This window comes from Pan troglodytes, chromosome 19 (assembly GCF_028858775.2).
Source record: "Pan troglodytes isolate AG18354 chromosome 19, NHGRI_mPanTro3-v2.0_pri, whole genome shotgun sequence".
Lineage (NCBI taxonomy): Eukaryota > Metazoa > Chordata > Mammalia > Primates > Hominidae > Pan > Pan troglodytes.
The window spans coordinates 37,780,927-37,795,354 of NC_072417.2; the positions used below are offsets into that span (position 1 = coordinate 37,780,927).

General features: G+C 39.0%; 1 protein-coding gene across 9 annotated transcripts in view; it reads left to right on the forward strand.

The window, feature by feature from the left end:
• The window catches only part of SSH2 (slingshot protein phosphatase 2), a 303,729-nt gene that overhangs the window by 129,531 nt on the left and 159,770 nt on the right, over window positions 1-14,428 (forward strand). For all 9 annotated transcript variants that reach the window (XM_016932093.3, XM_016932105.4, XM_016932091.3 and 6 more), the window contains one exon: window positions 6,559-6,602. In XM_016932093.3, coding sequence (XP_016787582.1) covers window positions 6,559-6,602 — 44 coding nt within the window. The remainder of the gene's footprint in view (window positions 1-6,558; window positions 6,603-14,428) is intronic.

Consider the following 14,428-nt stretch of genomic DNA (forward strand, 5'->3'; position numbering starts at 1 on the left):
ATTTATTTAATTATTTAATTTAGATATTCTCGTTATGTATCAGAAATTATTCTGTTCACTAAGAAACTAAGAGCTGTCTCTACACTTTTCTCCTGGTAATTTCCAATGTTTTGAAGAGATTGACTGTTTGGCATTTTTCAGTAACAATGTGTGAAGTTACTTGACAAGAAAGGCTGTTATATCTGGTTTCTGCACTTGTTAGAATAGAATGGTAAGCATTCCACCTTCAGCTACCATTTGAATGCTATTGTTCAAGATAACTGCATTACCCGATAGTTACTCTTATTAAATAAGAAGTGTTGTGTCTTTGCTTTTTTGGCAGTGAATTCTGCTGAAATTAACATAATTGAACATTTTTTCATTCCTTTTAAATCCATTTTACCCTAAGACCTACAATGCCTTGATATGCTTAGTTTTTCTTTCCCTCAAGTTTTTTTTTTTCAAAGTAAACAGAAGGGAAAGCAAATTATTCATTTGGCTGGCTATTGAAACATAAAGAAAGAAAAAATTATTTGGGGATCTTGTGTTAAAAACACTGTTCTGATTTGCTTTTTGGGGGAGCCAAAGGAATTTTCTACGCTTTTGGCACTACTTTAAAGTGTAGAAGTCATAGAGGAAAGATGCAAAGGATATTACTTTATTAAAAGCCATGAAAAAAGATATTCCTTCTTCTTCAGCTCCCTCTGAATTGCCATCTTGGGTTATAAGTATCAAAGTAAGATTTTTAGTTTAGATGCAGCTGATTATAGCGGAAAGATAGACCCACGTTCAAATCCTGACTCCACCATTTATGACCTTGAATAAGTCCCATAGGGTGTGGTACCCATTCAGTGAAACAACATATAAAGTACCTAGCCCATAGTAGTACTCAATAAATGTAGTTCACCCCTGTAGACATAACTGGTTTTGGCTGCTTGTGCCCTATAAGAAAGCATCAAGGGTGTTTTTGCTTTTTACTTATCCACATATTCTCATCACAATTCTCATAGGTAGAAAAATCCACCAAAAAACTGAAAATAATTTGAATTATCCTTCTTTTGGTGTGCTTATTTTAGAAATAAGGGCAAGGCTATGAAACTAGTAGTAGCCCATAAACCTATGAAAGGATGCCCAACCTCATTAGTTAATCTCAAGACAAAGCAAATTAAGACCATAATGAGATAAAACATTAGACTGGCAAAAATAGAAAACATCTGATGATCCTGTGTTGGCTAGAATTTAGATCAACTAAAACTCTTACTCTTTCTGGTGAGAGTATAAATCAGTACAACCACTTTGGAAAATAATTTGGTACTATCTTGTAAAGTTGAACCTTTATTTACTCTATGACCCTGCAGTTTCACTCATAGGTATATATACTGTTGATATATTTTGCATGTACACCAAAAGACACGTACAAGAATGCTGATAGCAGCATTGTGTATGTCACCAAAAAAATAGAAACAATCTAGTCTATGTAAATAGAATGGATAAACTATGATATATTCGAATTTTACCCCATCAAAAATGAGTGAACTATAGCTATATGTAATAAGTAGATGAATCTTTTCAGGATAATATTTAGTTTTTAAAAAGCATATTGGGAAAACTACACACAGTATAACACAGTTTTTAAGCCCTCAAACAATAAAAAATGAGTAATACATTGTTTAAGAATGTAGGCATATGTAATTTTTTAAAAAACAAGGGAATAAATAATGCAAAGAGGTAGACCCAATAGGCAAGTTAAAACAAAATTCTAAAAAATATTCAAATAATACCAAAGAAGGCAGAAAAGGAAGAACAGAGGAATACAAATACAGGCGACAAACGGAAAATAAATAGTAACATGGTGGACACAAATCTAACAATATCAAAAATTATATTAAATGTTAACGTACTAAACACCACAGTTAATGGCAAAGATTGTCATAATAGATAAAATAAAGTAAGGTTCAAATGCTGTCTGTGGGCAAAGAGCAACAACCAGTTTGTACCTCAATTTCTTCATTCCTAAAATGGGATAATTATAATGCTATCTCACGTTTGTAGAACAGTGTTAGTGTAGAATAAACACTCAATGAGGTTATGTAATATGCATAACAATAATAATCATAATGGTTATGATGTTCTTTCTGTAAAAATTCAAATATGCCAAAAATATGGCCTATTGATATCTTTAAAGAGACATTCTTTAAAATATAAAAGATTGAGCTGGGCACGGTGGCTCACACCTGTAATCCCAGCACTTTGGGAGGCTGAGGTGGGCAGATCACGAGGTCAGGAGTTCGAGACCACCCTGGCCAATATGGTGAAATCCCACCTTTACTAAAACTACAAAAATTAGCCGGGCACGGTGGTACACGCCTGTAATCTCAGCTACTCGGGAGGCTGAGGCAGGAATCGCTTGAACCCAGTGAGCTGAGATCCCACCACTGCACTCCAGCCTGGGCAACAGAACAAGACTTTCTCAAAAAAGAAAGAAAGAAAAAATGATAGAATATGTTCATGACTAGAGGGTAGGCAAAGGTTTTTGAGAACCTGAAAACAATAACCATAGGGGAAAAGAATTGCCAATTAGAGTTAAGTTATAACTCTCACGCATTGTTGATGAGGGTATAAAGCGGTGTAAATGCTTTGGGAGAAGCCCTGGCAATTTTATATGAAACTATACATGCCTCTGTCTTGTGACCCAAAAGAAATAAAAACTTATGTCAATCCCCCCCCAAAAAAAACTTCACAAAAGAATATTCATATAATAGCTTTATTTATTTATTTATTTAATTTTAGAGTCTCACTCTGTCTCTCAGGTTGGAATGCAGTGGCGTGATCATAGCTCACTGCAACCTCAAACTCCTGGACTCAACCGATCCTCCCACCTCAGCCTCCAGAGTAGGACTACAGGTGCCATGTCTGGCTAACTATTTTATTTTTTTGGTAGAGACTGTGTCTTGCTATTTTGCCCAGGCTGGTCTCAAACTCCTGACTTCAAGTGATCCTCCTGCATCAGCCTCCCAAAGTGCTGGGATGACAGACATGAACCACCATGTCTGGCTAATAACTTTGTTCGTGATAGGCAAAAACTCAAATATCCCAAATGTATCCATCAATAAGAGAATAAATAAATGAACTCGTATATTCATGTGATGGAATCCTCAGCGATAAAAAGGAATGAACTGCTATTTTATGCAACAACGTGGGATGAATCTCGAAAACATTATGCTGAATATTTTTCAAAAATCCTCCCATAAAGTAGTACATAGTATATAATCCCATTTAATGAACAATGGAATCATATCCTGTGTACTAATTTTTTATGGCAAAAATCTGTGGTGGAAAACCAGAACAGGGTTGCCTCAGGAGTGGGTGGTGCCACATTTTGACTGGGAATGGCTATGAGAAAAATTTCTGAGGTGATGGAAATGTTCCATTTCTTGATAGCAGTTTGAATTATGTAGACACATACATTTGTCAAAACTCATTAAATGGCGCACTTAAGATTTGTATATTTCATTGTATATAAATTTTACCTTAAAAAAAAAAAAACTGGCCAGGTGCGGTGGCTCATGCCTGTAATCCCAGCACTCTGGGAGGTCAAGGCAGGAAGATCACTTGAGACCAGAAGTTTGAGACCAACCTGAACAACATAGTGAGACCCCGTCTCTACAAAAATTTAAAAATAAAGAACAAAATTAGCCAGGCCTGGCAGTGTGCATCTGTAGTCCTAGCTACTCAGGAGGGAGAGGCAGGAGAATTGCTTGAACCCAGGAGTTTGAGGCTGCAGTGAGCTGTGATAATGCTACTGCACATACTACAGCCTAAGTGACAGAGCAAGATCTTACCTCTAAACAAAAAAAAAAAAAAAAAGAAAGGAAAAAACTATAAAGAAATACTGAATTCTAATTAATTATTATGCATTTAAAGGCAGATGTACTGATATCAGTAACTTAAATCGAAATGCATCCAAAAAATAAGATGGATAGATGGACAGATAGATGAATAAACATATGATTTTTAAAAAGTATAGAAAATATTGGCTAGGCATGGTGGCTCACGCCTATAATCCTAGACCATGGGAGGCCGAGGTGGGCGGATCACCTGAGGTCAGGAGTTCGAGACCAGCCTGGCCAACATGGAGAAAGCCCATCTCTACTAAAAATACAAAAATTAGCCAGGCCATGGTGGCACATGCCTGTAATCCTAGCTACTCAGGAAGCTGAGGCAGGAGAACCACTTGAACCCGGGAGGTGGAGGTTGTAGTGAGCTGAGATTGCGCCACTGCACTCCAGCCTGAGCAACAGAGCGAGACTCCGTCTCAAAAAAAAGTATAGAAAATATTAATGATACAATCTAGATGGTAGATATACAAGTTCGCTATAAGATCTTTCAATTTTATGTTTGAAATTTTTAAAATAATAAAATGAGGTGGAAACAAAAAAGTATAAACTGGGATAGTAGTCACATAATAGAAAGAGGAATGGGAGATAAGAGGCAAACAGAAGCAACAGTGTTGGTACTATTATAGCTCTTAGGTGGAATGGTGTTCATAGGTATTAATTTTATTATTGTACCTCATAACTTATATGTTAAACATATTCTTATATAATATTTAATGCAATTAAAAAATAATGTGGCCGGGCCGGTGGCTCATGCCTATAATCCCAGCACTCTGGGAGGCCGATGGGGGTGGATCACCTGAGTTCAGGAGTTTGAGACCAGCCTGGCCAATATGGCCAAACCCCATCTCTACTAAAAAATACAAAAATTAGCCAGGCATGGTGGCGGGCACCTGTAGTCCCAGCTACTTGGGAGGCTGAGACTGGAGAATTGCTTTATCCTGGGAGGTGGAGGTTGCAGTGAGTCGAGATCGCATCACTGCACTCCAGCCTGGGTGACAAGAGTGAGACAACGTCTAAAAAAAAGATAAGGAAAAAAATGTGAGAAGACTGCATTATAATTTGAGATCTATTAATAATAACAGTACTGAAGCACTCTTTGTTAAATGATATTCCGGGAAATCATTTCTATTTATTACAGTTCTTTGGGCACAAAAATCTAACATTTACATTTGTTTATCTGAGTCTTTTATTTTCATTCTTGCAAACTTTCCAGGTTCTGATTATTGATTCTAGAGACAGTTCTTTCCCATTTTAAACCTTTTTTCAGTCTCTAAAGGGCATACCTTTCTAACCTAAAACCTCTCTCTTATATGCAAAGAGTGTAATACACTATGACACTTTCTACCTGTACTCCTGGAAGCAGAATCTTTGTTTTGTTCTTCCTTTGTGGAAAAAAAAAAAGAGAGACAGAGAGAAAGACATGTTTGAAATGAATAATGAAAGTAACATGGGAATGAAAGTTACAGAACTAGGCTTGGCTGCCCAGGAAAGGAGGCAGAATGATGTAAAGGTAGATGAGGATGGCTTCATAAATGAAAATGCAGGTGACTTGTTGGCAGACAGTACACATATTCTCTGAGATTATTTTTCTCCTTCTACCTAATAGTTCTGTGTTTGCCAGATAGGGCAAAAGTGATGAGAGAACAAATACAAATTGTCAGGGAGCAAATTTAAAGAAAAAGCCTCTTCATCTTTCCTCACTTTTCCTTCATGTCAATATTCTTGCCTCTGTGAAGATCAGTATAATATCATAACATATACTAATTTTTAACCCAGGGCAAGGAGAGGTAAATGATAAGCTTTTTCAGCTAGCTGGGAGTCAATATTTTTTCGTTTTAATTCTTTACCACATGAGTCTCCTTGGACAGCTTATTTCCCTTTTGCTTCTTCATCTGTAAAATATTCATTGAGTCTAAATTGACATAAGTTATAAGACTTTCTATTATTTTATGTGCCACACTAAGAAGAAATAAATATTGTAATTGAACTATGATTCAGTGCTTTTTGTTGTCATCATTGTTTGGCATCCCTGGGTGGGTCATTAACCATCAGTGCTTTTATATGACATTGATTTATCCTATGTTACTGTGTGTATTTGAATAATTTAAAAATAATTGGTACCATCAACCTTCTGGGTTTATAAAGAATAAGTACAGTAATGTACTTAAATTGAGGAACACAGTGCCTAGCACATTGTAAGTACTCAACAAGTGGTAGCCATTATGTTGATGTTGATGGTGATTTGATCATGAGCACTCTCTTTTAAGTGGTGTTCATTGTTTAGGTTGTTCTTTGGGGATCAGAATCATTAATAGGTTATATTGATGAGATTTATTGGTGGTAGTCAGAATGCCCACTCGTTTTGAAGCTGAAGTAGCATAACAGTAAAATAACATATTTAGTTGGTTTTTGGAGGTAATTGTTTTAATGAATAGCACTTCATTGTCAATGAAATTTGTTCATGGACTATTGTTGAAGTTACCTCCAGGAGTAAGTTCTATTGACATCAACTTCCTGGGTTGGTTGAAGTCACTTTTTTTAAAGAGAATTTAGTTCAAGTATACAACATGAGTAATTTAGTTCAAGTACACAACATGTGAAACTTAGTAAAATTATATTAGTGATATTATGATATGAAACCTCAGGTTTTAATTTTTTTTTTCATTTTCTGTCTATACAGGAGGCAGACAGTGGGGAGGAAGAATGCCGGTCACAGCCCAGGAGGTATGTTTGTTCATTATATCCTACGGCATTTTTGTTGTAGGATATTTTTGTAGTAGTTGTTTTTTCTCTAATTCTTTTTCAGTCTTATCAGATTAGCTTATCCTTGTTTTTCTACGTGCTTCCTTGGTCTCTCAAGAAACCAGATTGCAGCTGGGCATGGTGGCTTGTGCCTGTAATTCCAGCTACTTGGGATTGCTTAAGGCCAGGAGTTCGAGACAACGTATCAGGACCTTCCTCCCTTTAAAAAAAAAAAAAAGAGTAAGAGCGAATGCTTTAGGAATCCAGTTACTGACTCAGAAAGATTTTTCAATGGTACATTGGTTTAAAAAGAGGCAGAAAGGTCAATTTTGGCTCAGTTTTCACCCAAGCATCCAAGGAACTATCTTGGGGGTAATAAAAAAGCAAATTTTCCTTACCTTTTAGGAAAATATCAACTGAAGAACATTTCAGCCTTCAGTTTTGTACTTAATTTGTCATTCATATTTGATAAATTTTGGCAATTCTTGCAGATTGGTAAATATTTCACTTTGTTTTTATACAAAGGGTATACTGAGTAAGTATACTGAGTAACCTACCTAATCTTTTAAAATGCAGTGAAACATTTTTACCCTCTTCTCATGGAATAGTGGGCATGTTGTTAGAAGGGTGCCAGTACCCAGTAACATTAAAAGAAAACAATTGTGAGAGAAATCTAGGAAGTATAAAATAACATTTATTTTATCTCCTTTAAGGGGTTTTTAAAAGTAACTCCCTCCCACAAGAAACAGGCCTGGTAAGTTCTAGATGGTCATTTCAATGTTACCAAACTTGTATCCTCTGAACTCAAATGAGCCATTCTAGATGATACAGAGAAAGAATCAATAAGCATGCTCATTGTGAAGAAGCTGGCTAAAGGGAATGCTGCTTTAATAATTATCAGGCCGGGCGCGGTGGCTCACGCCTGTAATCCCAGCACTTTGGGAAGCCGAGGCAGGCGGATCACGAGGTCAGGAGATCGAGACCATCCTGGCTAACACGGTGAAACCCTGTCTCCACTAAATACAAAAAATAAGCTGGGCATGGTGGCGGGTGCCTGTAGTCCCAGCTACTCAGGAGGCTGAGGCAGGAGAATGGCGTGAACACGGGAGGCGGAGCTTGCAGTGAGCCGAGATCGCCCCACTGCACTCCAGCTTGGGCTACAGAGCGAGACTCCGTCTCAGAAACAAGAACAAACAAAAAATAATAAAAATTATTATTATTATCAGGTGTTTGTTGATATATACCTCCTTCTTGTAAACTACAACTTAATATAAAAATAGTTCCTTTTCATCAGTAACTGAGATTATCGGTAGTTTTTTTCCTGACTTGTTATCACATAAATTGTGGGCTTAAGGCTTAATTTCTCGTGTCTCTTAGCAAAGAGAAGTGTCCTTCTTTTGCATAGGGCTGAGGAGGTAGAAACCAAAAATAAATTTTAGCTGAATGTGTACCAGAGGCATCATAATCATATTCCCATTAGAATGAAAAAATAATTCTTATATTTTCTAGAAGGTCAGATTTAAAGCTCTCTGAGTCAATTTCAAGCTTTATATATTGACTCAATATCCACTGGAATAATGTTGTTCCAAAAAATTACCTAATGATGAGGCAATGGAAGTCATTCTCTTATTCACAGTACTGAATTGTCAAGCCATTAAGAACTATAAAGGCCAGGCGCGGTGGCTCACACCTGTAATCCCAGCACTTTGGGAGGCCAAGAGTCTGAGAACAGCCTGGCCAACCTGGTAAAACCCCATCTTTACTAAAAATACAAAACAAAATTAGCCAGGCATGGTGGTGCATGCTTGTAATCCCAGCTACTCAGGAGGCTGAGGCAGAAAAATCACTTGAACCCAGGAGGTGGAGGTTGCAGTGAGCAGAGACCACACAACCGCACTCCAGTCTGGGCAACAAAGTGAGACTCTGTCTTACCAAAAAAAAAAAAAAAGAAGAAGAAGAAGAATCATAAAGACCTGTTTTTAAGTTTTTGGCAATACTTTGTCACTTTGACCAGCAGAGGGTTTTTGCAGGCTTCTTCTATTCACAAGAGAAGGATTACTTATAAAAATAAGAAATGAAAAAAACCTAGTAGCAACTATTAAAAAATCAAAATTTGCTAATCTGTTATAATGTCTTACATTTAGTGTGTTTGCCAAGCTATTTCTAAATCTAAAGGCTTTAGTCCGACTTGAAGCAAAGAAACTTATCTTACCTGCCAGTTGAATGCCCCTTGTAGCTATACGGTATGTAAGAGATTGATTTTTGTATGTTTGACTGCTACAGATTGTTCAGAGTTCTCCATCACTCACCACAGAATAAACGAGCATTGAATTATTTCATTAAGCATGCCTGAACTCATCTTGTCAGTTTGTGGGTTCAAATGTAGCTTGTAGTAGGAAATTAAATAGTAAACAGCATATCATTAAAACCAAAGGCCAGTTCCAGGTAACAAAGAAGACATTGCATTAATAATCTGTTATTTTTGCCAGGGGCAGTGGCTCATGCCTGTAATCCCAGCATTTTGGGAGGCTGAGGCAGACGGATCACATGAGGTCAGGAGTTCAAGAGCAGCCTGGCCAACATGGTGAAACCCCATCTCTGCTAAAAATACAAAAAATTAGCCGGGTGTGGTGGTGCACGCCTGTAGTCCAGCTACTCAGGAGTCTGAGGCAGGAGAATTGGTTGAATCCTGGAGGTGGAGGTTGCAGTGAGCCGAGATCAAGCCACTGCACGCCAGCCTGGGCAGCAGAGCAAGACTCTGTCTCAAAAATTAATAATAATAATAATAATAATCTTAACCAAATGCCATTTATTGACAAAGTCATAAAAATAATCTTTCAGACCAGGTGCAGTGGCTCACACCTGTAATCCCAGCACTTTGGGAGGCCATGTGGGTGGATCACCTGAGGTCAGGAGTTTGAGACCAGCCTGGCCAACATGGCGAAATCCTGTCTCTACTAAAAATACAAAAATTAGCTAGGTGTGGTGGCATGAGCCTGTAATCCCAGCTACTCAGGAGGCTGAGGCAGGAGAATCACTGGAACTCGGGAGGCAGAGGTTGCAGTGAGCTGAGATTGCGCCACTGCAATCCAGCCTGGGCAATAGAGCAAGACTCTGTCTCAAAAAAAAAAAAAAAAAAAATCTTTCAGTACAATTAGACCAAACTATGATGGCTTTGTTCACAGATAACAACCATAACTACAAAAATAGATAAATTAGACTACATCAAAATTTCAAACTTCTGTGTATCAAAAGACACTATCAACAGAGTGAAAAGGCAACCCATGGAACAGAAGAAAATATTTGCAAATCATAAGGGGTTAAATCCAGAATGTGGATATAAAGAACTACAGCTCAATAAAAACAAAACCCTAGTCAGTCCACTATAACAAAATACCTAGACTGGGTGGCTGAAACAACAGACATTTATTTCTCACAGTCCTGGAGGCTGGGAAATCTAAGATCAAGGTGCCAGAATGTTCATGTGAGGGTGTTCTTCCGGGCTTGCAGACAGCCACCTTCTCTCAGTGTTCTTACTTGGTGGGGAGAAAGAAAGAGAGAGCATGTTCTGGTCTCTTCCTATTCTTTTAAGGACACGTCATGGGGGGCTCACCATCATGACCTCATCTAACCCTAACTACCTCCCAAAGGCCTCGCCTCACTTTCGAGGATAGGGCTTCAACATATGAATTAGCAGGGGGCACAAGCATTAAGTCCATAATATTTTGCCCGGGAACCCACAAAATTCATGTTCTCATATACAAAATATATTCATTCCATCTCAACATCTTTAAAAGACAAAACATTCCAGCATCAATTCTGAAGCCTAAAGTCCAAAGTTTTATCTAAATATCATCTAAATCAGATACAAGTAAGACCAGGAATGATTCATTCTGAGCCAACATTCCTCTCCAGCTGTGAACCTGTGAAACCAGGTAAATTAAGCACTTCCAAAATACCATGGTGAGGTAAGCATAGGATAGATTTCCTATCTCAAAAGGGAGAAATCAGTAGGAAAGTAGGAGTGATAGGTCCCAAATAAGTTTAAAACTTAGCAAGGCAAATCCCCTTAGGTCTTAAGACTTGAAAATAGTCCTTCTTGGTTTGATGCTCTGCTCTCCAGATGCACTTGAGTGGCAGCGTCACCCTCATTGCTTCATGTGGTGGCCCTGCCCCTTCAGCTCAGTGGAGTGCCATCCGCAGGGCTCTCTGCAAGAGCCCTGCCCACACAACTCTGCTTGCCAGTGGTCCTAGCCTTTGAAACTGAAGTGAAGACAGCCTGCTCCCTGATCACCACCCATGGTGGGTGTGATGAGAGTAGAAGCCCTGATGATCATCACTGAATTGCCTTTGGGGGGATCCTTCTTCCCCTTTCTTGAAGGATAATGCGTAGTCACAGTCTTCCTTTATTCCATTTCATTTTCTCTGTTTCCCTTAGTCCTAGCTGGCAGTATTTCTGTTTGCATAATCCCTTCTCTATCCTGGCTTCTATTGAGATGGCTGATTAGGCCTGTGGTTCACACCAACACTACCCTCCTTATATGGTCAGTCAGCCACACTGTTGGTGTTCCCTTCCAAACATGCTTTCTCATTTTTTGCAATATGCACAGGCAGAGAATGTTCCAAGTAAGTTCTGGTTCCCTTTTGCTTAACTATTCCTTCTGCAATTCATTTCTCTCTTTTTGCATTTTATTATAGCAGCCAGAAGGAGCCAAACCACTCCTTCACCACTTTGCTTAGAAACCACTGTAGTTGAATGTCCAATTCCACTGTTGCAAGTTCTACCTTCCACAAAATACTAGAACACAAACACAATCCAGCCCAAGTTCTTTGCCACTTTATAACAAGGATTGCCTTTTCTCCATTGTCCACTAACATGTTTCTTGTTTCCATCTGAGCCTTCGTCAGAAAGGGCTTTTCCATCCATATTTCTACAAATATTCTGTTCGTGGTTCTTTATGTATTCTCTAAGAAGATGGAAGCATTTTCTCCAGATCTCCTCTATCCTTTCTGAGCACTCACCAGAATTGCCTTTAGCAGTCCCTTCATGGCAATCTTGGCTTTTTCTAGCATGCACCTCAAAACTCTTCTACCCATTACCTGGTTTCAAAGCCTCAGCACCCCATTTCTCAGGACCAATATCTGTATTAGTCAGGGTTCTTTAGAGAAATAGAACCAAAAAGGGTATCTCATAGAGATAGACAGATACATATATATATAGAGAGAGAGAGAGGGAGGGAGGAAGGGAGGAAGGGAGGGAGGGAGGGAGGGAGAGAGGGAGAGAGGGAGGGAAAGAAAGAAAAAAGAGAGAGAAAGAAAGAAAGAAAAGAAAGAAATTGATTCTAAGTAAATGGTTTACATTATTGAGGCTGAGAAGTCCCAAGATCTGTAGGCTGGAAACCCAGGAGAACTAATGGTATAGTTCCAGTCCAAGTCCAAAGGCTTAAGAACTAGGAGAGCCAATGGTGGCTCAGTCCACCATTTGCTGAGTCCAAGTCTGAGTCCGAAAATAGAAGACCAATGTCCTTGCTCAAAGGCAGAAGGAGGAGCTTCTCCCTTATTCAGCCTTTTGTTCTATTCAGGCCTTCAATAGATTGAGTGAGGCCTACCCACACTGGAGAGGACAGTCTGCTTTACCCAGTCTACTGATTCAAAGGTTAATATTATCCAGAAACACCCTCACAGATAAGCCGAGAATAATATTTAACCAAATACTGGACATCCTGTGACCCAGTCAGGTTGATGGTTGACACATAAAATTAACCATCATACAACCCAATTAAAAAATAAGCGAAGAACTTGAATAGACATTTCTCCAAAGAAGATAAACAAATAAGCAATAAGCATATGAAAAGATGCTCAAGGCCGAATGCAGTGACTCATGCCTGTAATTCCAGCACTTGGGAGGCTGAGAAGGAAGGATTGCTTGAGCCCAGGAGTTTGAGACCAGCCTGGGAAACATGGCAAGACCCCATCTCTACAAAAGATAAAAAAATTTAGCCAGGTGTGGTGTCACACACCTGTCCCAGCTACTCAGAATGTTGAGGTGGGAAGACTGCTTGAGTCCAGGAATTAAAGGCTGTGGTGAGCTAAGAAGGTTCCACTGCACTCCAGCCTGGGTAACAGTACAAGACCCTGTCTCTTAAAAAAAAACAAACTCAAAATCACTAATCATTAAGGAAATGCAAATTGAAACCACAGTGAGATACTACCTCATACCCATTAGGATGGCCACTATCAACATAAAGCGTTGGTGAGGATATGGAGAAATTGGAAGCCTTGTGCACTATTGGTGGGAATGTAAAATGGCATAGCTGCAATGGAAAATAGTATGGTGATTCTTCAAAAAATTAAAAATAGAATATGATCATATGATCCAGCAATTCCACTTCTGGACTCCTGGGTAGATACCTAAAAGAATTGAAAGCAGGGTCTTAAGAGATTCATACACCCGTGTTCATAGCAACATTATTCACAATAGCCAAAAGATGGAAGCAACCCAAGTGTTCATCAATGATGAATGGATAAACAAAATGAGGTATTATATGTACAGTGGAATATTGTTCAGCCTTTAAAAAGGAAATAAGTTATGACATGCCACAACGTGGGTAAAAATGAGGACATTAAGCTAAGTGAAATAAGCCAATCACAAAAAGACAAATACTGTATGATTCCACTTACATGAGATACCTAGAATAATCAAATTCATGCGGACAGAATAATGGTGACTGGGGGATGGATGGAGTGGGAAGTTATTGCCTAGTGGGTACGGAGCTTCAGTTTTGGAAGATGAAAAAAGTTCTAGAAATGGATAGTGGTGGTGGTTGCACAACATTGTGAACGTACTTAATGCCAGTGAACTGTACACTTAAAAGTGGTTAAGATGGAAATTTTTATGTTTATTTTGCCACAATTAAGAAACAATGTATTTATGCCATACTAGCCCCTTTTTGTGATTGATTGATTGAGACAGGGTCTTGCTCTGCCACACAGGCGGGAGTGCAGCGATACAGTAATGGGCTCAGTCCCACTTGAGCCTCCCAAGTAGCTGAGACCACTGGCATGCACCACTATGCCCAGCTAATATTTTCTGTTATTTTTGTAGAGACAGGGTCTCCCTATGTTGCCTAGGCTGGTCTCAAACTGCTGGGCTCAAGTGATCCTCCTGCCTCAGCCTCCCAAAGTGCTGGGATTACAAGTGTGAGCCACCATCGCTGGCCACCTTTTTGTGATATTTAAACTCCAGCAATATTTTTTTTTTCTCAGAAGACAGGCATAAAAAGATAACATAATTACAGAAAATCAGGTTTTATATCATTGACTATTGTTGCAGTACTTTTCCTTAGTTCAGCTAAAGACAGAGTTATTGTCCCATGGCAACAAAAATTTAGGCTCACAGATGATTGAAGGGTGAGAATAATGGGATTTATGGGGCAAAAAGGAAAACAAAGGGGGAACAGGGACTTTCCGCAAGGCTAGAATTCCTGCTGGTTTCTTCCTGCCTTGCAGTTTGAATCCCAGGTTTCACAAAGGAAGAGGAGGGGCCAGGCTCCTCCCCATGCAAATTGTGCGAACTTCCCGAAGCTCCACCTCAGTATGCAGGCTGGCTGGAGTTTTGCCAGGGAACCTTTCCAACCTGTTTGTCTCACTATTTGGTCAAAAGATAAATGGATGAAATTTGATGCCAGTATTTCCTTTGCATATTTATGAACTCAGCTTTTTCTTGTGTGATGACCCACTTTGCTGACCGGGGAATAGCCAGGAAGATAACTGTAGAAGTAAACGGGGCCGGGCGCGGCGGCTCACGC